Source organism: Rhipicephalus sanguineus, chromosome 11, assembly GCF_013339695.2.
Source record: "Rhipicephalus sanguineus isolate Rsan-2018 chromosome 11, BIME_Rsan_1.4, whole genome shotgun sequence".
NCBI classification, from domain to species: domain Eukaryota; kingdom Metazoa; phylum Arthropoda; class Arachnida; order Ixodida; family Ixodidae; genus Rhipicephalus; species Rhipicephalus sanguineus.
In genome coordinates, this window is record NC_051186.1 from 127,712,737 (window position 1) to 127,740,203 (window position 27,467).

Below are 27,467 nucleotides of genomic sequence, written 5' to 3' on the forward strand. Positions count from 1 at the left end.
CTAGAAACGGGAAGCGGCAGAACATGCAGCGCGCATAGCACTGATAGTTTACAAAATCACTCAGGTGCTGGCTCATGTCGTCAGTTTCAAGAAGCACTAATTGAAAAAAAGGCACATAGGTTTTGAACCCGCATGGCAGGTCATGCTTTATATTTGGAATCACAATTTGAACACAGTACCAAAACGATTCTTTGGTGTGCTGGAGTTGATCGCACAGGTTCCTCTCAGATGTCTGTCTCCACTTTTTGGCGACAGCAGCGTAGTATCCGTGAAAGTCTGCAGCAGTCGTTAAGTGGTCAGTCTCGTCAAGGAGGTCCAACAGACTTGTGACATCTGATGCGGAGACCTCAGTTGGATCACGCCATTGACTGATGAGTGCATGCAAACGAACCCCCAGTACGGCATAAACTTGGTGTACCAGGGTACTCTCTGCCTCAAGTTCCTTAATGATTGATAGCACGGTACACGAATTGGTCTTCAGAAACCTCATCTTAACGAGCAAGTTGTGCACAGCTTCAGGCAATGAAATAAGACTCTTGAGCTTCTCGCACTTCGTTCCCTTGGCTTCGTTGCTTCTCAAGGAAGACAAAATAGTGCGCCAGTAGTCCAAAATATGTTCTAGAGCTTCGTAAAAAGAGAACCACCTCGATGGACATACGATTTTCAGCGACTTGATGGACATGCCCATGGCCAAGCACACAAGACTGAACTTACGGCGCACCTCCCGTGACCACTTCAACAGGGCAGGAAAGTGGACAATGAAATCGTGAACTACGTTAAATGAGCTTGTCCTGATTCCATCTTCCAGAGCGTTGTTGAGTACGTGGCACGGATCTTTGAAGTGAAGCGCCTTGAATTCGAGGTTGGAGAGTTGCAAGTCCTTGTGAAGCTTCTGTACGTAGGAAGCTGAGTCGGAGCACAGTACAGCTACGTCGCCTAATACAGCTACGCACGGTAAACTTTAAATTGGTCAAACCAGAAGATGTATCAATGAGCGCTTAGAACTTGCTCTTTCGATGAAGAACAAAACCAGGTCATATTGGCCCTTGAAATGTGAGTTTATCGGATAAATCGGAATTGGCAAAAATTTTACCGCCGTATGTTCATCAGATTTTTTCGGATAAAACCGAAAACACGGAGCCCTACTTATTATCTAGCATTTTTGATGCTTGTTTTGTGGTTTTCTTTATATTGAGAGGAATACTGAGCTCTATGCTGTATGCCTGATTACAAAGAAAGATATGCCGTTTGCCTGCAATTGTTGAAGGGCCCCTAAACGACCCAGAGGTTGAAACTTCATTGTGGCGTTGCAGTTGTGCGCAACTCTACAGTGAACACATTCGTCGGCTCATCTGTCCACCTCTCCGAATGCCCTTCCTCAATGTCCGAGGTGAAAACACAAGGAGCATGTGCATCTGCTAGCAGAAGAGCGAGCACGATCGTCTGTTGGTGGTTTAGGGGCCTGACGTTTCGTTTTTAGTCCAGGGAGACGAAACCATTCCGGGGTTCAGGTATATAGCTTTGCTGTAAAAAGCCAACCTAATGCCTTTGAAATTGGCTTGTTCTGTCAATTGCTGTTGTTAGTGCATCTAAGGGAACAAAAGTAGTCTTATAAATCTCCCTGTGCTATGCTGATAATTTTTCGCTTGAAATTGAAAAGTGATGGAAGGCTTGAGTGAGACACTTATAGATCCTATCTTTTTGTCACAGTAACCTGAGGCACTGCCCTCATAAAATGTGTGTTCCAAGTGTCTACATTCCCGATTTTTACAAATTTGTTCAATTCCTCTATAAGTGTTCATAAAAGTATATTAAGTGAATTTCTAATTGAGAATGACATTATATTTGAGTATGCTATGAGAAACTTGCTGTTTGAGTTTTTTCGTTTGCTTAACTCTTAAAATGTCTTCATGGCTTCATAAACATGTATTCTGCACTGTACCTGTTTCAGATACGTTCTCTTGTATTTTTTACTGTTTCTTACACTCTATTTTTTTCTCTTCTATCACACCGCTCTGTGGTTCCTGCGTACAAAGTGCCACTGGTGCAACATACTCTCAGCTATTGCATTTGGCTGCCCTGAGCTAGCAATGCCAATCTGCATTCGGGGCAAAGAACATTGTCAGACTTTGCCATTGATTGGTTCTTGCTGCAGTTTGTAACCCAAGAAATAAATATCAGTATCTTAAAAAGAAAAGACCACCATTATCATCAGTCTTTAATCAGTAACGCTTTGTGCCTCATTCTTCGTTCAGGTGGTCCCGGTCAGCAGGCCCATCTTGCACCAACGTACGCTGCGGTCAACGCACTCAGCATACTGGGCACTGAGGAGGCCTACAAGGTCATTAATAGGTAAGCAGCACGTGACGTGCTAATGACGGTTTTGAGATTGCGATGATAGCAGGAAGCATTCAACCCAAAGAAACTTACCATCACTTCATTCATCGCTCTACTGCTCCTAAACTGAAAGTGTGTTTCTAAGTTGTTTCAGAGTGCAGAAAGTCACTTTATAGGTTTTTAGATAAAAGAAAACCATGTAATAATTCAAGAGCAACTCTCGCAATCTTTTATGTAGCTTAGAGTGACATTTATTTGAAGTATTTGGATGAAAAAAGAGAGAAGAGTTGAAAAAAAATCAAAGGGCCTCAGTTTTACTGTATTCATGCTACTCACCAGGGTGTTTTTTTTTTTTCGCTGAAGGTACGGGATTAAGCCAGTGGCGAAAACCAGAAGCTGCTCTTGGCCTATGTCTGTAAACAGGCGTCTGTAGATTATGCACACAAAGTGTCATGAAAATGATTGCATTCTCAAAAATGATCCTTCGACAGTAGTGATCCTGCTGACCACGTTTGTTTCAAGCAGTACACGACGCAGCATGTGTGGAAACAGATGTGATTGCCGAGCGTATCAGCCGCTATTGTGTGTGCGACTTCCAAGGTGTGTGCTTTGCCCGCAGGAAAACACTGTACAGCTTTCTGAGGCGGATGAAGCAGCCTGACGGTTCCTTCATCATGCACGAAGGAGGAGAGGCTGACGTCAGGTAAGCGTCATTAAACACTGACTTATAAATGTTTCTCTTGCTTTGACTTCATCTCATACTCCACCACCATAGTGTTCTTCTAATGTGACGGACGCACCATTTCATGGCTTGGCACGTATGGTGTTGCAGTGCCAAGCACAACGCCGCGTGTTTGATTCCTGACAGGAGGCCCGCATTTCAGTGGGCGCAAAATGTAGAAAAATCCATGCATAGTAATTGGATTTAGGTGCACCTTGAGGAACCCCAGCTGGCAAAGATTAACCCGCAGTTCAGTAAAACATGTTGCTGGATTTGATTGTGCTCGATTAATTGCTACAATTGCGACACAGCAAAAGATGACAGACAAGGTCGTCAAAGCTAGGGGCATGTCACCTCTTGTCCTTTGTGGCGTGGCAATTCTAGAAATTAATCCAGAGTCCCACACTACTTGCCTCGTAATCATGTTGTGGTGATAGCACATAATACCGCAAAATTTAATGATATCCTGTAGCGAGTTTGTCACTGAGCCATTGTTGGGTCATTTACCGTAGTTAGAATTTTTGCCATTTGTCAACCAAGTCAGGATGATTTTTACGGATTTGGTGTTGCGGAAGCAGAAAGCATGATGTTGAATGTTCTCACTTGCAGTGTCAGAAGAATATTGAAATAACTCATCGTTAACTAAAACCACGTTAATGTAAACAATCACTCGTGTCGTCTGGAGGAGGCATAATAAAAGGGTGAGACACCACCACCAACGAATGCTAGATACCCCGATGTTGAGCCGTATGAATATTTTGGCTTCTGTGTGGAAGCCAAAATATTTTAGTTCTTTAATCCTTTTTTATTTGGTCCGCTTTTTTTCTGTGTTACTCCCCTTCATTATGGATTATGTTGCTTTGAGGTAACTATCTTGTATTTATTTTAGCATGCATTTGCATACAGAATGCATGTGTGTAAAGGTCGCTTTTATTACAATTCTATTGTTCTGCAATCCGCTATCTCTCTCTCTGTCATGCTGAGTGCCGTGTCATATCAAGTAAGGGATTATGTGAAAACTGTGCGAAAAACGTAGACAAAGGAAGAAACTGACGACACAAGCGCATACTAACAACTGAAAGTTTATTGAAAAAACACAGAATATAAAGAGCAAAAGCAACCACGTGTGCAAGATTAACCAGCAGACAGGAACTACATGTGCGCATCAAGAGATGCAATCTCCGCCTCGTGCAACACCACAGATGGCCTGGCAACACAACTATCTTCAGCTTTGAAGATAAAGTAAGCTTCGACGATCTCACGTATAGTACGTTCCTTGTGCCATGCCAGAACTTTTGTTCCGCGAAAAACTGACCTGCACTTACAATCACGACAGTGTAATGACATATTTGTAGAAGGCTGTCCTTTCATCGATAACCTGTGGTCATTCAATCTCTGATTGAGACAGCGGCTGGTCTGCCCAATATAACTGTTTCCACAGGAAAGAGAAACAGAATATACCACACCCTTGCCACATTCTGATAGGCTGTCCCTGTGTTTGACCCCGCACTCAAACCACTTTGGAGATGCTCCCTCCACCTTTCTTTCGACAGCCCTGCAAATCCTGCCCAACTTATTCCTCACGGAAAATACTACGTGTACTCCGTGCTTCGGGTCGACCTTCTTGAGGTGGTGCGACACACCATGCAGGTAGGGGATGCTGACCAGTGCCCTCTTATCCGGCTCACTCGCAGCAGGGGCTGAACCTTTCCGCTCGGACTTCAGGTTGCGCAAAATCTTTTCACAAAGGCGAGCCAGAACAGGCACAGGGAAGTGGGCCTCCCTAAGCCGCCCCACCTGCCTGTTGAAGCTTTCCACAAGAAGGTGTGGGCATCTGTTCTTTAAGGCTGCAGTCAAACAAGAAACAGCCTCCCCGTTTTTCACTAGCTTAGAATGGCTGGATCAAAAATCCAGAATTGGCTTTTCAGAACGTGGTGAATACATCCAGCCAACATGGGAACCACCGAACTGAATGACCAAATCCAGAAACTGCATAGCACCTTCTTTTGGAACCTCAAAAGTGAAGTTTAGACGAGACCCCTTCTCCCTTGTTTCAAAGCGTCCACTCTAGCCCCAACACATCGACGGGAATCAACGAGAACAAGGTAATCGTCGGCATATTTAAATGTTCTTCCTGCAATATCCGTTAGGTCTCGTTCGATTTTCCTGTCCACTCTGCTCAAATAAATGTCGCTTAATACCGGGGCAACGCTGGACCCAATACAGACACCAGACTTCTGAGTACAGACATTTTCACCCCAGCCAATCACAGTGGACCGTAAGTACAGTCCAACAATTCCAGAAAAGCCCCAACAGAAATACCACAATTGTCCTGGAATGCTTGCTCGTCATTATCCTTAGCAATGCAGTCCTGCACATAGGAAAGGAGTTTATCGTGCGGCAATGAATAAAATAAGTTCTCAACATCAATGCTAAAACCTGAAAGAGAGGCTCTAACGTCAGTCTCGAAAAACTGGATCACTTCAGAAGAGTTTTTCACACGATACGGGTCCATAATGCACAAAGACGACAGGTGCTTTTACAGAAACCCCGAGACGTGACGCTGCCAATTCCCACGTTCACTCACAATTAGACGAAATGGCACACCAATCTTGTGGGTCTTCGCGGTGAAGAACACATGAAGCAGGGAACACTTTTCATTCTTTACGGAAGCAAGAACTTTTCGCAGATTCAAATCGTTCAGTAGACTCACCGCTGATTGTGAGTGAACGTGGGAATTGGCAGCGTCACGTCTCGGGGTTTCTGTAAAAGCACCTGTCGTCTTTGTGCATTATGGACCCGTATCGTGTGAAAAACTCCTCTGAAGTGATCCAGTTTTTCGAGACTGACGTTAGAGCCTCTCTTTCAGGTTTTAGCATTGATGTTGAGAACTTATTTTATTCATTGCCGCACGATAAACTCCTTTCCTATGTGCAGGACTGCATTGCTAAGGATAATGACGAGCAAGCATTCCAGGACAATTGTGGTATTTCTGTTGGGGCTTTTCTGGAATTGTTGGACTGTACTTACGGTCCACTGTGATTGGCTGGGGTGAAAATGTCTGTACTCAGAAGTCTGGTGTCTGTATTGGGTCCAGCGTTGCCCCGGTATTAAGCGACATTTATTTGAGCAGAGTGGACAGGAAAATCGAACGAGACCTAACGGATATTGCAGGAAGAACATCTAAATATGCTGACGATTACCTTGTTCTCGTTGATTCCCGTCGATGTGTTGGGGCTAGAGTGGACGCTTTGAAACTTTTCAAGGGAGAAGGGGTCTCGTCTAAACTTCACTTTTGAGGTTCCAAAAGAAGGTGCTATGCAGTTTCTGGATTTGGTCATTCAGTTCGGTGGTTCCCATGTTGGCTGGATGTATTCACCACGTTCTGAAAAGCCAATTCTGGATTTTTGATCCAGCCATTCTAAGCTAGTGAAAAACGGGGAGGCTGTTTCTTGTTTGACTGCAGCCTTAAAGAACAGATGCCCACACCTTCTTGTGGAAAGCTTCAACAGGCAGGTGGGGCGGCTTAGGGAGGCCCACTTCCCTGTGCCTGTTCTGGCTTGCCTTTGTGAAAAGATTTTGCGCAACCTGAAGTCCGAGCGGAAAGGTTCAGCCCCTGCTGCGAGTGAGCCGGATAAGAGGGCACTGGTCAGCATCCCCTACCTGCATGGTGTGTCGCACCACCTCAAGAAGGTCGACCCGAAGCACGGAGTACACGTAGTATTTTCCGTGAGGAATAAGTTGGGCAGGATTTGCAGGGCTGTCGAAAGAAAGGTGGAGGGAGCATCTCCAAAGTGGTTTGAGTGCGGGGTCAAACACAGGGACAGCCTATCAGAATGTGGCAAGGGTGTGGTATATTCTGTTTCTCTCTCCTGTGGAAACAGTTATATTGGGCAGACCAGCCGCTGTCTCAATCAGAGATGGAATGACCACAGGTTATCGATGAAAGGACAGCCTTCTACAAATTCTACATTGCAATGTCGTGATTGTAAGTACAGGCCAGTTTTTCACGGAACAAAAGTTCTGGCAAGGCACAAGGAACATACTTTATCTTCAAAGCTGGAGATAGTTGTGCTGCCAGGCCATCTGTGGCGTTGCACAAGGCGGAGATTGCGTATCTTGATGCGCACATACTGTTCCTGTCTGTTGGTTAACCTTGCACACTTGGTTGCTTTTGCTCTTTATATTCTGTGTTTTTTCAATAAACTTTCAGTTGTTAGTATGCGCTTGTGTCGTCCGTTTCTTCCTTTGTCTACGTTTTTCGCGCAGTTTTCACATAATGCATTACCAACTCACTCAACAATCTTCATCATTATCCCTTAAAGGCCTTAAACAAGGCATTACATAAGGGTGGGGGGGAGCAAATAAATATCATAAGGACATGTCATGACACAAATGCAGTGCTTAAAGAATAACAGTGAAGCAAATATACATTGCACAGTGTTGAACACAAAGATAAAGCAAATTATGAAAGTGTAAGAACTATTAACTATTACACGCGGTTGGTTGCAAGACGCGAACACAAATGAATACCGGACGGTTGAAGAAAAATAAAGAAAAAAACTTTATTGCAAAGCAGAAGCTTTGTTGAAGAACAGGTATGTGCGAGGGTCAGCTGAAAAAAGAAGACAGCAACACTCTGAATTTTACTGGGTTGCTCTCTTGAACAACATACTCAGCAAGACTGTTCCAATGTTCAATGGCTGATGGCAAGAAGGATTTGTTAAATGCTTGAGTTGAGCCATGAAGACGTTGTACACTTTTAGAGTTGAACAGTCGACGGGAAGTGCGAGTTGGAGGAATGAGCAGAGTGCCATGCAGGTGAGAAAAGTTGTCATATAGTTCGTGAGACAGGCTGATCTGTGTGGTTTTTCTGCGAACAGCTAGAGGAGTTAGCTCAAAAGACGATTTGATATGAGTTACGCTTGCATGTTTACTGTACTGGGATGATATGAACCGGGCTGCACGATTTTGCACCGCCTCGAGGGAGCTGATGAGGTAATCTTGATGAGGGCTCCAAATGGCGGAAGCAAATTCTAGTTTAGATCTGACGAACGTTTCGAACGCAAGTTTCCTGATGGCGGGAGGGGAGGGCCGCAGAGATCTTTTTAAGAATCCAAGTGTCCTGGGGGAGTCTGCTGCATGTTTGACAATGTGGCCAGACCAGGTCAAGGTGCTGTTTATGAGGACACCCAGGTAGTGGTAGGAATCTGCTTGAGATAGTATCTCCGTGGAGTTTAATGAATACTGAAAGACAAGGTTGGATTTTTTGTGAGAGATGATCATGTGTTTGCCTTTTGAAACATGTGGTTCCATGAGCCAGCGTGAGCACCATGCCTCGATAATGTTAAAGGGGCCCTGCAAGACTTTTCGAGCATGCTCAAAAAGCGCTGCCGATCGGTAGTTGAGGCTCCCGAGAACACGCCAGCCAAATATTATAGCGATGCGCACGGCCTGGAATTTACAATAAATTCTCAAAGTCAGCTGAAAATCGCTCCCTCTTCTCTCGACAAATGATGTATTAGTCCGCAAAATATGACGCGATTGTCGGCAGTTCCACCATTGGCTGATGTTATAATCACGATAACACCCTCATTATTACTTTCGTTGTTAATTTTGAGTTCAATAAGTAGATAGATAATATGTACGTTTATATTATGTTATCGCGTTAAAAACACCGAACAAACATTAATATTAGCACTTCCGGTCTCACCGACAGCTCGTCTGCTCGTAGTTGCGTGGTTCCGTTTTCTTCGCCATGCGCAGTGCCGAAAACGTGAATATTTCTGTGCTTTTGACCATCGCCGGTTGCCGTTGAGAGTGGCAGCCGTTCGAGTGTTGCCTCGTCAGCTGAGAACTGCATCGTCGGCACGTTCTCACGACCGACCGAGGCACGGGCGCAGCGTGTCTCCGATAACAATGCTGGCGTCCGGTAATGGCGGCGCTTCGGGGTCGTCTGCCAGTGCCGTCTTACGAGGCGGTGTATCGGAGTACGGGCCGAAACCGATCTCAGCTGTCATTCGTTCCAAACGAGCGCGCACGTTTGCTTCCATGGTTGGCAGAGCGATGAAAACACTACGGCGTTCGAGGTGCACACCCAACATTACCAAACCGACGCGCAGTTTTCAAGCACGCGCGATACACAGCGCGATCGACTCCGCTCGACGAGAACGACGCAAGCCGACCGGAAGTGGCGGCACAGACCACGTGGTTGCGCCGAGACGCCAGAGAGAAAAAAATGAAAAAAAATGCCGCCGGCGCTGACGTCGCCTCCTCGCAACTCCGCCCTCCCTCCCTCCCCTCACGCCGCGCGCAGCTTTCCGCGCGCTCGCTGCGTTGAGTTGAGAGAGAAAGCTGCGGAACGTGATCTCTATAATTTGGTAACACCACTTAGACTTGACGGATTCGAAAAATTTTTGCGGCATATGGCTCGTGAAGAGTCATACGTCAATAATGGGACTATTCCAATATAACAAAGAAAGGTGTTGCAGGGCCCCTTTAAGGTCTTGCTGCAGTAATGTTTGATCCGTACTGTTGGTGATTCTGCGATACACAACACAGTAGTAGGGTGATTCCACGTAAAATCGAACAAACGATGGCTGGTCGACCTCTCAAATTTATTTCGAAATTTTATATATTATTGCCTGATGAGTGGAAAGAAGAGATCCGCAATTTGTTTTGCCGCCAAAAATTTTTTCGAACCACAGGAAATCAATAATGACGAAGAGGTGGAGTGGAGCGCTCATCCGCTCTGCTGTTTTGGCCAACTTTCGTTATGAATTGCACAAAATATATTAAAGTTAGGTAGCTTAAATTTATTTACCTAAACATATGCATGTTTTTGCTTCTTCTCAGGTATTTTTAGTTTTTATGTGTAGTGTAGATGTTTTTATAAAAAACCTCAAAAATGGCCCAATCGGCAAAATTTTCTTTACTTTGAAGGTCTTTATCTCAAAAAAGCCTTGTAGCAGAGGTACAAAAATTTCGCATTACGTTCTTCGTATGCGTATCTACCAAACTGCCAAATCTTGTATTTATATAACTTTTCAGTAAAGAGATATGATCGGGCTAAGTTCAAGAAAACACCGAACAATGAAAACTTCTGACGACAATTAAAAAAAAAACCCATTTTTTAAATTTCTTAAATTTTGTCCACGTATTCTCCTCCACATCAGCTTTCACAATCATTAAAAACATGTTGCATAATGTCGTTGCACTAATAGTTACGGACCCTCCAATGAGACCCTTAGGCAAGGATGGGCAATTCCGACTTCTTGCCCAGCAAGTGTATAAAATGCAGGCAGGATTGAATTTCTTTTTATTAAAAGGTCAGCAGGTACCTAAAAAGGTGTCGCCGGCACTGAAGACGTCAATTTTGAAATTATTTCGTCACTGCAGCGGCCACGAGCGCGGAGCAACCGGGTAGGCGCGCGCGCACCCGAGATGCTCGTTGTAAGAGACGGCGCAGTGAGAGCTCGTTTTCGCGTCCTCAGACCGATTGAGTTCGAAACAGCAACACCTCTCGGGTGACTTGAACGCACGTGCACCGGTAGTCGCAGTGATCTGGTTAATTGCGTCGATTTCTTTTTCAGGGGGCATAAGAATGTCATCGTTAAACTGTGCGTTCCGTGAAGATCTTCCGTGAAGTGGTAGCAAAAGCACGCGTAGCACAAGTAGTCCGTCTCACTGACAGTCACTGATCTTTCGGGCGTTAAACGTTCCTTCAAAGCATTTATGTCTAGATCGGTAACTCTGCGAAATTTTGGCTTCGTTGCAATAATTAAAGGAGTACTGACACGATTTTGAAACATCGCAAAAGGGACATTTTTTGCTTCGTTGGTATGCAGTGTCCACGCTGTCCACACACTGGAGTCGGAGAACACGTATAAAATATTTTAATTTGACTTTGAAGTATTCGTCGCTGAGCATTTGCAAGCCAGCCACACTGCAAGGACATTATCCCGACGAGTCAAGACAGTTCCTCAGAGTTCGCGAGTTCTGCGTCCTGCATGCAGCCTAAATCGTAGAAATCACTGTCAGGGTCGCTGGACGACAATTCACTCATCGTTGTCTATTGCACCACGAGCAGATGACGGATTTCCCACTAGTACGTCGCGAATTTCTGTATCTCCGTGATGTCACACTGCTATGAAACGACACTGAGAAGCCACCCCCTCGATATCGAAACCGAAAGTGTCTTTTTAAGGTGGCGCTAATTAAAATACATAGGATGCATTCCCAGGCACCACAATAGTCGTTTTACGTTTCTCGACACCAGTATTTTTATTTAGAGCAACAATCCGAAATTTTTTAAAATTCGTGTCAGTACTCCTTTAAGCTTCTTGTGCTTCGAAAGGTAGTCTCCACAATAGACTCATTCAGAGCTATACTTTCTCGTCATGAGACGCACAGGAGGAGTAGAGTAAGAGCAAAGCACAAGAACTATCCGCGCCGAATGAAGTGTGAACAGCGCACCGAACGCGCGGCCAGTTCACGCCGTCTGCTGCCGACATCTAATATAGACAAGCGCATCCGGTTACCGATAGTTTTGCTTTTCTTGCCTTTGACAATCCATATTTTGCTTTGCCACTGGAGCGCCACGTTCATGCTTTCCACTGATCGCAACTGGCGCAGCGCAGTTTCTGTGGCAGCAGCGTGCGTAAAGCGAGCGCTCATAGCTCCCTTATAGAGTTTTCATCTTGCTTCCATCTCCGCCGTGTTATCAGCGCCTAGCTGAGATGCGAACAGAGGGCGGATAGAATAGCGAAGCTCCAGTGCACGTGCGTTCAAGTCACCCGAGATGTGTTGCTGTTTCGAACTCAATCGGTCTGAGGACGCGAGAACGAGCTCTCACTGCGCCGTCTCTTACAACGAGCATCTCGGGTGCGCGCGCGCCTACTCGGTAGCTCCGCGCTCGTGGCCGCTGCAGTGACGAAATAATTTCAAGATTAACGTCTTCAGTGCCGGCGACACCTTTTTAGGTACCTGCTGACCTTTTAATAAAAAGAAATTCAATCCTGCCTGCATTTTATACACTTGCTGGGCAAGAAGTCGGAATTGCCCATCCTTGCCTAAGGGTCTCATTGGAGGGTCCGTAACTATTAGTGCAACGACATTATGCAACATGTTTTTAATGATTGTGAAAGCTGATGTGGAGGAGAATACGTGGACAAAATTTAAGAAATTTAAAAAATGGGGTTTTTTTTTAATTGTCGTCAGAAGTTTGCATTGTTCGGTGTTTTCTTGAACTTAGCCCGATCATATCTCTTTACTGAAAAGTTATATAAATACAAGATTTGGCAGTTTGGTAGATACGCATACGAAGAACGTAATGCGGAATTTTCGTACCTCTGCTACAAGGCATTTTTGAGATAAAGACCTTCAAAGTAAAGAAAATTTTGTCGATTGGGCCATTTTTGAGGTTTTTTATAAAAACATCTACACTACACATAAAAACTAAAAATACCTGAGCAGAAGCAAAAACATGCATATATTTATGTAAATAAATTTCAGCTACCTAACTTTAATATATTTTGTGCAATTCATAACGAAAGTTGGCCACAACAGCAGAGCGGATGAGCGCTCCACTCCACCTCTTCGTCATTATTGATTTCCTGTGGTTCGAAAAAATTTTTGGCGGCAAAACAAATTGCGGATCTCTTCTTTCCACTCATCAGGCAATAATATATAAAATTTCAAAATAAATTTGAGAGGTCGACCAGCCATCGTTTGTTCGATCTTACGTGGAATCACCCAGTAGGTGAAAAGACGGATGGACGATGTAATTTCGGATGGCAAGTCGTTGATGAATATGAGGAACAAAAGAGGGCCAAGGACAGATCCTTGAGGAACCCCGGAATGCACATCTGTTATAGTGGACGACTCTCCACCAGTGGAAGTGAACGAGCGAGCTGTCAAAAAACAAATTAAACATCATAGTGCAAGTGGGTCGAGATTTAGCGTGCAAAGCTTAGTTATGAGACGATGGTGGGCTACGCGGTCGAAGGCTTTAGAAAAGTCGATGAATCTGTTCTTCTAAGTCAAGTAAGGGATTTAGAAACTTCGTAAGGAGCTTATGTGGCCTTTACATGAATTCCTCTGAGATTTTGTTCTGATGTTTTTTTATGTATTGGTTGTCAAAATAAACTTAGCACTCTGGTGTTGACAAACCTGCGACATCAGTCTTGCTTCGAATAATGTTGGCATTCGCTGAGTGTCACTTCAGTGAATGCCAACGCACGCTGTTCGGTCAGAATGGAAGCTTTTACACATCATCGCCTTTTGCCTTCTCCCTGGTCGCACAAGCACGATGCTTGACTGTTTGTTATTTTCCAGGGGTGCCTACTGCGCTCTGTCCGTGGCCAAGCTGACCAACACGTTCACGCCGTCGCTATTCGAAGGAACGGCAGAATGGGTCATCAAGTGAGTGCTTGAAAGCTCTTGAACAAGCATAGTCGAACCATTCATCAAACTGGTGTGAAATTTATATTGCTATAACCAGTAATCATTATTATCGGAGTGGTGACAGAATTGCAGTTGCTGTGATGTTAGTGCTACCACCGTTCCTCTCTTCCTGCTCCTTTACACTGCAGGTTCTGTTAGCTCGTTTCGCTTGAAATGTGGACCTCAGCTCATTTACGACACCGCACAAACAGCTTTGCCTAATATATGTACTTTGTTGACCATAACAGCCAACAGGTGTACTCCTATCACGTGTGACAAGTGGCGGCAGTGTTTTCAATTGCTGGAATCCACTACTGTCTTTGTTTGCCCAGCATTTGCACCACCACAGATTACCTGCATGATAAGGGGCAGCCACACTATCTAAAGGAGATGTGGGCTCGCTGAAAGAAACCCCATAATTAATTATCTTAAAAAATTTCAAGAATGTCGAATCTTCACAGCTGTCCAATGGGCCTGCGATGTGGTTGGCAGGCTCGGCTTGCCGGTCCCTACATGGGACTGAGACGGGTGCACAACCCCGTTGCGTTCCACACGACCAATGTTGAATTCAATTCAACTCATGTTGAAACTATTTGGCCACGAAACATCCAGAACGATACGCTTTGATGGCCAAATTTCTTTTGTAATCTTTTTCACGTTCAACTTAAATGTAGTGCAGTTTTGTCTTCTGCAAAAGATGCTCATCATAGGGATGTATCATCTCGAGTTTTATAGCTGCCATCTGAACCTGAAGGTACTGTTCATTGAAATGTATGTGGTGCATGCTGCATGTTGTGAAATTGCCGTAGTGACCATCACTTGATCAAGGCCACATGGTCACATCGGGCCCGTAGCCAGGAATTTTTTTCGGCAGGGGCCCACTTGCTGAAAACCTCGACTTTTTGAGAAAAACACCTATTTTTATTATTTATTTTTGGTAAAAACACATACTTCACCAAAATTTCGGGGGGGGGGAGCCCCCCCCCCTGGCTACGGGCCTGGGTGACATGCTGCAAACAGGGGCCTGGTTGTAAGACGTATCACACAAATCAGCATCTGCTTACTGCATAGTCACTCTCACTGCCGCTAATCTAGAATCTCATCCCTGATACTTTTGATAGGCAAGTGTGTAATCAAAACCGAAAGGTGAACATGGTAAGAATGATGAAGTCCCGTTTTTGTAAATGTGTAAGAATTTCTATGTTGACTCAACGAGAAATGTCCCTCTGTCATGTAAGACAAAGCGTTATGAAAATAAAGGTATAAAGCAAAATAAAGTTTCTTGGTGGTGCGGAGCTTTGAACCCGTGCCCCCACGGTCCAAAGCCGAGTGTCTCCACAACTGGGCTGCACACCCACACTTGCAGAATGTGAACCTGTCTGAACCACATCAACCCTTTCAGGGTCAATGACGTACATGTACGTCCTCCACGAACACCTTCAAGATGACGTACATGTGTACCATCACTTGTATGTTTAAAAAGTGCGCCTTTTTCGATAAATTCGCTTGCTTGGCACGTGCTGCCACCTCGCGGGAAGGCATGGGATCTTTTTCTTGCACCGATGTCACTTTGTTTTTTTTTTATCCTTTATTACAACGATGCACCAGCTATCGCTTGTGCGTGCAGTCGTGAGCAGTGGCTGGCTTCGGTTTAATCTTCTGGATGGTTCCTCCTTCTTGCGCCCACAAGACTGATGGCTGTCTGGTTTAGAACGTCTCGAAGGGCGACCGCTTTGTTACACTCTTGTTCATTGCTCCCCGGGGTGCAATGACGCCTGTTTCCGCACAGGTGCCGACTTACACAAACGATGCCACTGTGGTTGCGTTTTCGGTTTTGGGGACTCGCAAAAACCGCTCCCGTCTCGTTGGCGATAAGTTGAAGGATTATTAGTATAAGTTTCTCACTTGTTTTTGCTTTCCGGATGTGCGCACCATCATACAATTTTCTTCAGTGTGCTCACTGCACAGTTCGCTTGTGCTATGAAAGAGCGCACCAGTTGCTCTGCTGCAAGTGATGCTAGCACAAATACCTCAGAATCACCGCTCGACTGCCGAATCAGAATCTGTTTCATTGGATGTTAGACGAGGAGTTACTTTCGAGTTTAGACTCGGATGTTGATGAACGAGCGACATCTCAAAAGTGCGTGCGGCGAGATGGTGCTGACTGGATCAGAGGTGACTTTTCTACTTCTGTGTTTCCACTTGACGCCACTTCGTGCACTTATTTTTCTATGCTTGTGAACTACACAGACGGTATTGCAACGCATAATTTTTAAACAGTCGTATATGCTTTCTTTAGAATTTATCTTGCTGTTACTCATGAATAAACCATGATTATTTAAGAACACAAACAATATTTTTTGTCACATTAGGGACACCCTCAAAAATTTACGACAGTTTTTTCCTGAAGTACATTTTTCTGAAGAATTTAAATCAACAAAACAAAAAAAATCGACCCTCAAAGGATTAATGTGTTGTGCTGGTGGTGCAAAACAAATTTAGAAGTTTGAAGTTTATTCAGTATTTAGTACATATACAGAATATAAGCATTTTAGTACAGAAAAAGGTCCCATAGTGTAAACACTGGAGGGGGACCTTATTATAATGGTAGAAAAAAATAACACTACTTAACAGCAGAAATGAAAACAGTAGAATATTCATAGTACGAAGTATTCATACTACAAAACGGCGATGCGAACAGGAATATAACGTAAAACATAAAAGGATAGGGAACTGTAACATAATAAGAAGCAAACACGATTATAATGACAGAATTGACGTTGTGTTTGAAGAACATTCAGTAAATTTTCAACATTCAATAGAACATTCAAGAACATTCAATAACGTTTGAAGAACATTCAAAGAGTATTTTCTGTAAAGGCTTCAGTGAAATATGCTATGGTGGTGGAGTAAAAGCCCACTCTTGGACAACATGTAAAGTCACCATGGAAGACTACACATCAGGCGAATTTCCAAATGTGCAAAAATTTGATGCAAAACGCTCGTTTCGGTAGTAGCAGGATGCGCTTTCCATGGGACCATTCAAGGTGCTGACGATTGCTAGAAAGATGATGAAAGACGCCATGCCAGTGCCGCCTAAAAACAATGTTCTAGACAAGGATACAACCTACAATAAAACTTTACTCTTAGGCGCCGCATAGACAACTCCCAAAGGGGATTCTGCATGGATAATCTTTTTACTTTCAGAAATTTGATTGTTACTAAGACTAGCCTATTTGTTCAGTACTCACCGATAGAAGCGAAACCTTGTTTTTTTTAGCATAACAATTGCTACAAGCAATTGCTCACGATAACCACGTCATGTCGCTGCAAATCTCTTCGCTAGAGCATTGACGTTGGCTCTGATGTAAGTGTTCGAGTAAAAAATACACTGATGTGGCATGAAATTTGGATGCTGGAAACGAAAGTATGTGCATTAATTAGCTTTAAGTTTTCGCGTTTCAAGCTGTGGGTACTGTACACTTTGTGTCCTAACTCTGTTGCCATTGCCTTACTGCCAGCATCTCGGCCATATCTGGTGCCCCCAGAAACTAAACTTCATGCATACAAAGTGTTAATTAGCCCTAAATTAGAATACACATGCATTTTCTGGGATCCCCGCACTAAATGCACTTGAAATGGTTCAATGCAAGGATGTCGGATTTAATTTTTCTAAATTCCGTAGCACCAACTCGCCAACAGCCATCAGGCATACTCATGGAACAGAAACCTTAAAATTAAGACGAAAAACACTCAGGCTTAAATTTCTTCTTCTCCTAAAAAATAACGAACTCTCTTTCCATCCTGGTCAATATCTATGCTTGTTAATGACAAGACTGACCAGACATTATCATCTCGAATAATTAACTCCATATCAAACAAGAACTAACACCTTCAAATTTTCTTTTTTTCCTTGCCCTATTGACGAATGAAACGCACTACCATCATCATTGATTAACTCTGTTGACCGGATTGACCTGATCAAGTTTTGATGTGTTATCTTTGTAATTGTGATGTTAGTGTGTGTTTGTTTATTTTTGGCCTTCCGGAATTTTGTGTTTTCTCTTGTATTTTAACCCTCCTGCCTGGGCCATGTGGGCCTGCAGTGCATTCTAAATAAATAAATATGACACCAACTCACTTTCTGAAATGTTCATCTCTTACCTGGATATCTTCGAGATGCTTGTTCATCTTATGCAGCAGCATTCGTTCCAGATTCCTTGCAGAAATTCTAAAAATTTTTTGCAGGTGCCAAACGTACGAAGGAGGCTTTGGCGGTGTACCAGGCATGGAGGCACATGGCGGTTACACATTTTGCGGTTTTGCCGCTCTGGTTTTTCTCGAGAGGGAGATGCTTTGCAACCTGAAAAAACTGCTGGTAAGTTCAGATTCTCTAAACTTGTTCAATAGACACGTGTGCATGAAAAGCGTGACACAAGCCTGGTGAGCATCTGAAAGATGCTTAGAGCTTGCATTCTTTTGATACTTTCCTTAGTATTATTATTATTATTATAATTATTATTATTACTAAGGCAGAGCCTTAGATGCATCATCAAACTCGAATATTGACCAGTTTCCCCCGTCGGCAGCATCACACGAGTGATGCTAAAAGTCACCGTCACATAATGACGTCACCATATGACACCATCATGACATCACAGATCGCCAAAATTTGTGACGTCACTGTGACATCGCATCACATATCACATGATGTCATCGCATAACATCATTGCTTAGTCAAAGGTGGGCTGATCATGGGGGCAGTGCGAAACCAGGTGAGGTGCCTCTGATCTTGGAGCAGTGCCAAACCACGTTAGGTGTGCAAAGCTTTCGGTGGGTGGCAGTGCAGGATCAATGCATCGACTGAGAAGAAAAAGGAGGTGGCTTTCGCCTTCGAGACATCTTAGTTGAATGCATAAGAGACCCTGTGAGTTTTTATTTTTATTGCAACACCTCATTTCCTTTTATTGAAATATTCACTTTCGTGTTTGCATAGCCAAACTTCTGTTCTTTATTCAGCACTACTCGCGCGGCCATTGGGCACGGAACATTCGCACAACTGCAGGCTGTGGAAGAAATAAAAAAAACACTAGGGGGTATCGTCACATGACCACTTGAAGCCTAATATAAAATACATGTCCAGTGAAATCTCAATTAAGTCAACGTCTTCATACAGTACAGTAGACACTCGTTAAACGGAACCTGAAGGGACCAGGAAAATATGTTCCGTTAACAGGAGTTCCGTTCACTGAGAGAAGAACAGGGGTGCAGAATTCGAGTATGAAACCGATCATACTGGAGGCAGAAGTTGCATTTAAGCAGCAGTTTCGCTTAAAGGGACACTAAAGAGAGAAATGATTTTTTGTATATTAGTAAACTACAATTTAACAATACCAAAAACAGCTCTCTTTCTGCTAAAAGGCGCTTGGTAAGTGAGAAAACGCACAAAATAAAAACGCGGGTGGCAACGCCACCTTGAAATTCCCGCACTGAACGCCACGACGTCATAGATTTTGACGGCATTTACTAGGCCATACATAGTTCCTTATCGGTAAAAATGGAGTGCATTGACCTCTAGGGGGCCATAGGCTTAACATTACAAGTTTCAGGAAATTTCGTTGAGCCAGTGTTGCCAAAATATGGAAAATACTCTTTGAATTCTATGACGTGGAGATTTCGGTATGAAGCTTGAAAATGAAACTTTGGCCTTGATTAACGCATGATGGTGAAATTAAAGACATTAGACTTCTCGGAGTATGATGTATCAATTTAAACAGACTCATTGTTTCACTATAGTGTCCCTTAAAGAGGTTTCCGTTTACCGAGAGTTTACTGTATTTGATTGTGACTGCTGCATGATACTTTCCATCGCGTGATCGTGACCACCGCACAATCATCGTACGGTGCAGCCATGGCACGACATCTTCATCCTCACTCCCTGTGTCATCTTGCCATGCCCAAACCTTGCAGCGGTGGCTAGTGAACCGGCAGATGCGCTTCGAGGGCGGCTTCCAGGGGCGGACCAACAAGCTGGTGGACGGCTGCTACAGCTTCTGGCAGGGAGGGGCCTTCCCCCTGCTGCACAAGGTGCTCTTCTCCCTGGGTAACGAGTCCCTGAGCATGGAGGGCTGGCTGTTCGACCAGGACGCCCTCCAGGAGTACATCCTCCTCTGCTGCCAGGACCCCTCGGGCGGCCTCATCGACAAGCCCGGAAAGTGAGAGAGGGAAAGAGCACTTGTAGAGCTAATGTACGGTTGAACCCCTTGATAAGAGGCAGTTACGTAGGCAGATCAGGTCCTGCTACACGTTCACTTTTAACCGAGATCAGGCCTGCCGATAACGTGCTGCGCATCGAGATCTGGCTCCCAGGTCGCGATTTGACTGACATATGCTCCGAACTCGATCCGGATTAGATTGGACCGTATAGCAGCGGTGATAGTTGATCACAATCCAGAAATCCAATCCGGATCAACTCTGATCGTGATCAAAGTGCCTGTGTGGCACTGGTACAATAGACAATTGGGTATAAGAAACACCAGTGTGCCTACATCAAAATAAGGGTTGATCAGAAAACGAGAACATGGTACCCAGCTTATTAGAGACACCCCATATACAGTTGAACCTCGTCATAATGAACATTGATAAAGCAAATTATTAGCTATAGTGGACCAATCATGAACTTTGGTTGGTCATGCTTCAGTGCAGTGACATTTGTTTTTTTTTATAGTGAAACCAGAAACGCAAGAGCCACTGCAATATCGGCTGTAATGAAGAAATATTTCACTTGCACAAAACTCGGAACTCAGAAGGTAGCATAAAAAGTCAAATAAATATCAAAAGGTGATTCACAACCACATGATTTTTTAAATCGTTTGAGAAAATTGTGGTAATTTTGGTTCATCATCATCAGCCTGACTACTTCAGGGCAAAGGCCTCTCCCATGTTCCGCCAATCAACCCGCGGTCCTGTGCTTTCTGCTGCACGTTATACCCGCAAACTTCTTGACCTCGTCTACCCACCTAACTTTCTGTCTCCTCCTCGCGTGTTTGCCTTCTCTTGGAATCCAGTCAGTTACACTTAATAACCAGTGGTTATCTTGCCTACGCGCTCATGCCCTTCCCATGTCCATTTCTTGTTCTTGATTTCGACTAAGATGTCCTTAACACTCGTATGTTCCCTCGTCCACCCTGCTCTCTTCTCGTCCCTTAAAGATACACCTATCATCTTCCCTTGAAATGCTCGCTTCGTCATCCTCAATTTAAGTTGAACCCTCTTTGTAATTTTGGTCATCCAGAACAAAAATAACTGCATTTGACTGGATTTCCCCACCGTATGAACCAAAGTTTGAAATGCGACAAGGAGACTGGTAAGCATAACCATGTTTATTATGGATGTGAAGCCTAGAATAATGTGCTCTTGTATCTATAATTTCTGCACTAGCGAGATTGCCGATTTGTTAGAGCCAATCTGTATGTCTACGGTTACAACGAATATTGGATGTAAGAAACTGATCGATGGTCCCAGTTCTACTTCGTTACGAGATACGACTGTAAGGAACAAGAACTGCTTCCTGGTGCACGTGTCTGTAAAGGGGTTCAACTGTATATTACTTTGGCATTTTCGCCTGTTCTTAGAGTTCGTGGTCGAAAGCTGCACTTTGTCATCGCTGTTCCATATGAGTCTTTGCAAAGCAAATGCAATCTCGCACAAACCTCCTGCAGGCCATGTTCATCACTAGGTGCCTCGGCACAAGTTGTTATAGCTCTGTGAGATGCACGTAATCTCCTCAATCTCCTCTTACACGCTGCTTCAAGAGTACACATTAACAGCACTGTTCTCTAAGGAGTTAATTAACAGGACAGCAAGCACTGAACAAATAGAGTAGGCTCTCGTTACATGGAACCTGAAGGGACCAGGAAAATGTGTTCTGTTTAACAGGAGGTCCGTTTACTTGAAAGAGGAACAGGGGTGTGGAGTTAAAGTACGAGACCAATCATATTCGAGGAAGTTGTTCCATTTAAGCAGCAATTCTGTTTAAAGAGATTTCTGTTTAGCAAAAATCTACTGTATCCTCACTGCAGTGTTTATGCACCGTATGTAAATACAGTAGAATGTACTATATACATAAAAGTTGAAGTGCAGAATGCTGATTTACTGGACTTCTACTAGAATTAAGGTAATTTGTTCAAGGTTCTGACATTTAATTTTGTTCAAGTATGCTCTTGTAATGTAATGTACTTGAGGTTAGTATGTTTGCTACAGTCCATTTGTCATGAAAACTTGCCCAGGTTTCGAATCAATTTTGCCGGTCACTTCATATGTCCATTGTAAGCTGAAAAGGAACTGCTGTGAACTTTGGTAGTTCATCTGTAAACATGCTGGCTGGATCAATGAATTTTGCAATGATTTTCTTTCTATTTGATGTATTGAACTTCAATGACATGAGATCTTTTTACCATTTTTTTTCATTTATTTTGTCACTTCTAACAGCACTGAGATGGTTGGCCTTTGATTAGAGCCCTCACACTTTTTACACTATGTATAGAGTCGAACCTCTATATGCCTAGTTGGCAGGCCCATAGCCAGCGCCCCCCCCCCCCCCCCCCCCCCGAAATTTTTATGATACATGGTGTTTCACCGAAAATAAATAAGGAAAATAGGCATTTTTCTTAAATAGTTAAGGTTTTCAGCAAAAAAAAAAATTCCTGGCTACGGGCCTGCTAGTTGGGATATAGCAAATAAGAATTGTGTTGCCGTTAATAGTGTTACAAGTATACATTTATAAAGGAAATGGGGGTTTGGCAGTACCACTTGATGTGAAAGCCTTGGTATTTGAAAAAGTAACGTTTGCTAAACAGAGTTTTTTTTTTCTTTTGAAAGGCACCGAGACTATTACCACACCTGCTACCTGCTGAGTGGGCTGAGCGTCGCGCAACACTTTGGCGGGGGCATCTTGAGCAGCAGTCGAGTCCTTGGAGACCCCGCGAACGAACTTGTAAGCTTGTTCTCAGACCTGAGGGCATTTCTTCTGTGTAGTGTTTGAGTCATCTTTTAATTAAGTTTCAGCAGATCCTACTGACGAGTTGGTGCCTGCGAGTTGGTGCGAGGTTCCTGCACCAACTCGCAGTGATGCCAGAAATTTTGATGGCGTCTACTGGGGCCTGCATAGTTGTTATAATTGATAAAAGTGGTGTGCATTGTCCTTTGAGGGGCCCGAAGATGGAATGTACCAGTTTCAGGAAATTTTGTTAACCCAATGTGGCCAGAATATGAAAAAACATTTTGAAATCTATGATGTCACACTGACGTCCATGTGCAGAGATTTTGGCGTGGAATTTTAAAATGAAACTTTCACCTTTGTTTATTCTTCTATTAGTAAACCTATGATTGTGAAATTAGTAGCAGTAGAATTTTCATTGAATAATTTATCCGTTCAAATTGGTTTATTGTTTCACTTGAGTGTCCTTTTAACGGGGGTGAGACAGCTGTGCATATTGCACATTTTTGATGCGATTCCGTTTTCCTGCATCAAGCTGCTCCAAAAGCATAAAAATCACAAAAAATTGCGCCAAACGCCTCCGAAACAACCTCAAAAGCAAGAATTATGATGCCCACATCATCTTCACTGAGGAAAAAAGGCTGAGTTGACAACATGATTTTCCAAGCAGTGCCAGGAATACCAAGAAAATAAAACGCTCGAAGAACACATAGACGCTCCCTAGCGTGTTTCTTCTGTGCACCTTTCTGATGAAGGCTCCCATGGTGCTGCCACAATCTCCTCTGGGCTGTTGTAAATACGCATTACCCCGCAAAAACGTCCTGCCATCCTTCGTGCATGCTGCTTCTACTTGCTAGGCTGTGTGTTATAGCACTGCTGTCGCTTAACGTAAACTACCAAGTGGTTGTGTATTTTAAGTGTGTTGTGTATTCAACCAAGTCAGATGTGTATTCTAAGCGAATTAAAATATGCACTTGTCCCCCCAAGTTGCTACAAATTTGTTTTTTCAAGCTCCTAGGACGACATATTAAATGCTGCAAACTGCTCCAAATCAAGGTTCTTCTGCTCTAAAATCAAAATTTTGCTGCTCCAAAACCTGCTCCCAATTCAGTTTCAGCTGTCTCACCCTCGTTCTAAGTATGTTCACTGAAATTCTATAGTAATTCAGAGCTGGAATCACTGAAGCTAAGATTAATGAAAGAAAACGGTGGTAGCACTATAGTACACTTATTTGAAAGAAGTTTAGGCATGTCTCGTTGGACACCTCCAAAGGACAGCATTCTTCAGTTTTATTTAATGGCTCTGGTATGCTGAATGCAGTCAGTGAATCGGTCGGTAAATCCGTGAGCAAAACTAGAAATTAGCCACTCGGTCATTCTTATTTTTGACTGGAGATTGGCCTGTGCTGTTCAGTTAAGTAGTCAAGTAATACTCCTTGGAAATAGTTAGCATGCTCACTTACATCATTCAGGAAAGTTAAAGAATCTGCTGTGGCACAGCGCAGCGATTCTTGGTCTTCTGGCTTGTAATTAGAACTGCATTTATTCTGGGATCTAATTAATGTACTATGCTGGCATAGTGAGCCCACCTTGGCACCAGGGTGTGCTGTGTCCTCGCAAGAATTTTAGAGCACAGTTTAGAGCACGAGTACTAATGTCACCGGCAGTGTCAGCCAATCCTGCGGTTGGTTTAATGAAATGCTTGGCATTTATAGAGAAAGCACAAAGAACAGCGGTGATATCATGGCTTTAGCATCACGACATAAGGTGGCACTCGTCTGACCATTGCAAATGATGTTCATATAGTGGAATGCGATGCTAAGTACGTTTTACTAACATCTCAGTTGAGAGGTGCAAGTGATGATGCCTTTGCAAAGGATATAAGATATGGATGTCACATGCTACATTTGATATTCTTCAGCATGTATGTCTCTGCTCACCAATCTGCATACACCGCAAGAACAATGGGGTTTCAACATTTACCGTGTGATGGAAGCAGTTGGGCATATATAGTGATATGCTTGAATATGAAACCAGGGTGGTCATTCACTATGTTTATGCATGAAATCAGCATGATATAAGTACTCGCCGCAGGGTTCTAGCTTTTATGGTGCTTGGCCACTGAACCAAAGGTCATGGGATCGAATCCCGGCCGCCGCCGTCGCTTCATTTCGATTGAGGCAAAATGCTAGAGCCCTATGTGCTTAGATTTATGTGCACGTTAATTAAACTCATGCAGTCAAAATTTACAGAGCCCTCCACTATGGCATTTTTAGAGTTTGGTTCTGGGACGTAAAATCCCAGCAATTATTTAACATAAGTGTGCTGTCTACGTGATATAGTAACTACAGCAATCCCTCGTTATAACGAAGTCAGCAGGACAACAAAAAAAACATGGCTGATCCCTCTGTCATAGGAATCGGTAAAACACGAAAGTGAAACATGTCTACACGGAAGTAGTGCTTATTGTGTAGTGATATATGAGAGCTTGTACAATGGCTATTCGTGCTTGGCAGCTATAGCACCGATTGGCGTGAATGCACCCATGTTGACGCCTAGCTCGTAGAGGTTCTTAGCTTGAGCCGCGAACGCGTGCGTCCCGCTGGCCTCTGTCTCGCTCCACCAAGGCGCGACATTCGCCTGTCGAAATCGTGTCCTTTCGGCAACACTTATTGCAGCAGTTTTGTTAGTTGGTGCTCTCGCAATTGAACTACGTAGTCGGTGGCGGAGAAATATTCCGTTGATGCACGTGGAAGCTGCACTACTCCGATGAGCCGGCGCACGCTCACACGAAGCGAAATGCAACTGCGTCTAGGGTGCCTCGGCGACGCCAGCGCGGCCAGCGTCCCTCGCTGGTATCGAGACACTTTAACCACGACCTCCGATGTCATGCTCAATCTCGGAGTAAGCACTAGTAAGTGTCGATCGTGACGCATTACTTCCTTTTATCTCTCACAGACGGCGGCAATGCCCCCGCTCCGCACCGCCTATCTACACCACCAACAGAGAGCACCGTGCAAGAGAGAATGTGTGAAAGATATAAGGCACGTTCATGAGGTGTCTGGCGTCTGCCAAGCTGGCTTAGTTGGTTTAGCGTCGGGCGCTTACCGTCGCAGCCGCAGCGTCGTGCGTTTGATTCCCAGTGGCGGATCTGTTTCTTGGTTTTCTTCTTTCTCACCCATTGGCGTGCATTTTATGAACGTCATATCCGGTAACGGAAGTACTTAGTGGACCCCGGCATAAAACACTTTCGTGTTAAAAAATTCGGTATAAGCGGCATTTCTATATAAGCGACCACTCGAGAGAAGCTAAAGCAATTGAACTTTAATTGCGCTACAACTGCAGCGAAGTCAAAACACAATGTATTCAGCGAAGCAAAACTTTATTCAGGTGCAAAAAAAAAACACTGAATAACGCAATCACATGGCCAACCACGCAGCGCACCTCATGGGATGCTACGGTGCTGTCAACCTGCGGTCTTCTGGCCACTTTTTGGCATTAAAGTGACCACGGTTTTCTGGCATCGCAAAGCACCAAGGAAACTTTATTTTCGTGTAGATTGTATCACGGTGGACACCAGCAATGCGATTATGACCGAGATTAACAGTTCGGGCACGCTGTATCATGGAATATTACAGCTCCCGTTTGCTTCGCAGTACTTAACAGTTGGGAGCACTTGGCACTTGCTTGGTACGTTACTAGACGGTCATTGGTACTCTTGCGGCCTGTTCATTGGCGGTATCAGTTTGACGCTGCATGTGCAAAAGGATCGTCTCCGCTCAGCGCTTCATTCTAAGCGGGTCAAGCTCTTCATATGCTTCAAGTAATGCGGCTTGATATGCATGCGTTTGGGTTGGGACCGGAAGAAATTTCAAATAAAGCAATATTTCGAGTAAAGTGATTCTGTTATAACGGGGGATTACTGTACGTTACCCTAACTTCCCGTAACATCAACAAATTTATTAGCACAACTGTGTTATGTTCAAAAGGCTTCGCGTCTGTGAATTCCCGCAGTGCCATGAAATGTACTCAATTTCTTTCCCTTTCTTCCTCAGATCACTGTCCACCCACTCTACAATGTTGGTACGGAAAATGCCGCGGCAGCGCTCAAGTACTTCAACTCGCAGCCCTTGCCCGAGGACGGCGAAAACTCCTGAGCCCTGCCTTGAAAGCTTAAGGACCAGCTGAGTTACCTCTATGAATTTTCAAGAAGCTGACGCTGAACCGAAAGAGCGAACATGCACCAGAGGCGACAAGGAGGATTTCAGCGACGGACTCCCGCCAAGTAGTCTTTCAAACTTCCACGTACGAGGACTTGAGGTGGTCAATCTTATGACGTCGAATGCTACAGTGGTGTGGCCGTTTCACAAGCTTCAGATTCACTTGGTGAAGTCAACTTGATGACTTGAAGACTGCCACCTCATTTTGATCAGCGTTATACGGCGAGAACGGTGTGTGGATTGTTACGAAAAGGAACCGCGGAAGAAGGAGGAAAAATTGTGACTGTGTCTTAGAGCATGTTGTGTGGGTGTCCAGCCAGCAAAGGGTAGCCCTAATGTTCAGGCTTCCGAGGCAGACCAGTGTGACAGATAGCAAGGGCAAGAGACGACAGGCAGGGCAGAAGAATGTTTTAATCGGGCAGATGCTGCTATTTCTGGGAGATAGGGGCCTGGGAGTGGGTGCATTGCCCTGTAGTTGGTTACGACCCGATAAAATATATATAGGCTCCGCCCACAGCCATCGCTGTGCCACCCAGAGAGAATTTACATGGACACTCTTTCCACGCAGGAAAATTTATTGGGTGCTAGTAAATACACTCTTGGTGACCATAATCGTATCAGGTGACAAACACTTCGTACAAACATACAAACAAGTGTACTGTCAGCCACAAAACTTTGTGGTATCTGCAGCACGTGGCGGAACAACGGAAAACTGCATTGCTGCGCCACCTAGTGTCACACGGTGTGGT

The 27,467-nt window shown here is 44.2% G+C and overlaps 1 protein-coding gene across 1 annotated transcript in view; it reads left to right on the top strand.

Moving 5' to 3' along the window:
• The window catches only part of LOC119374283 (protein farnesyltransferase subunit beta), a 42,738-nt gene extending 15,999 nt beyond the window's left edge, over positions 1-26,739 (top strand). Inside the window, exons 6-12 of the mRNA XM_037644361.2 lie at positions 2,256-2,352; positions 2,957-3,040; positions 13,394-13,480; positions 17,750-17,879; positions 19,472-19,716; positions 22,382-22,496; positions 26,554-26,739. Of these exons, the coding sequence (XP_037500289.1) occupies positions 2,256-2,352; positions 2,957-3,040; positions 13,394-13,480; positions 17,750-17,879; positions 19,472-19,716; positions 22,382-22,496; positions 26,554-26,655 (860 nt within the window). The 3' untranslated portion in view covers positions 26,656-26,739. The remainder of the gene's footprint in view (positions 1-2,255; positions 2,353-2,956; positions 3,041-13,393; positions 13,481-17,749; positions 17,880-19,471; positions 19,717-22,381; positions 22,497-26,553) is intronic.
• Positions 26,740-27,467: the final 728 nt, after the last annotated feature.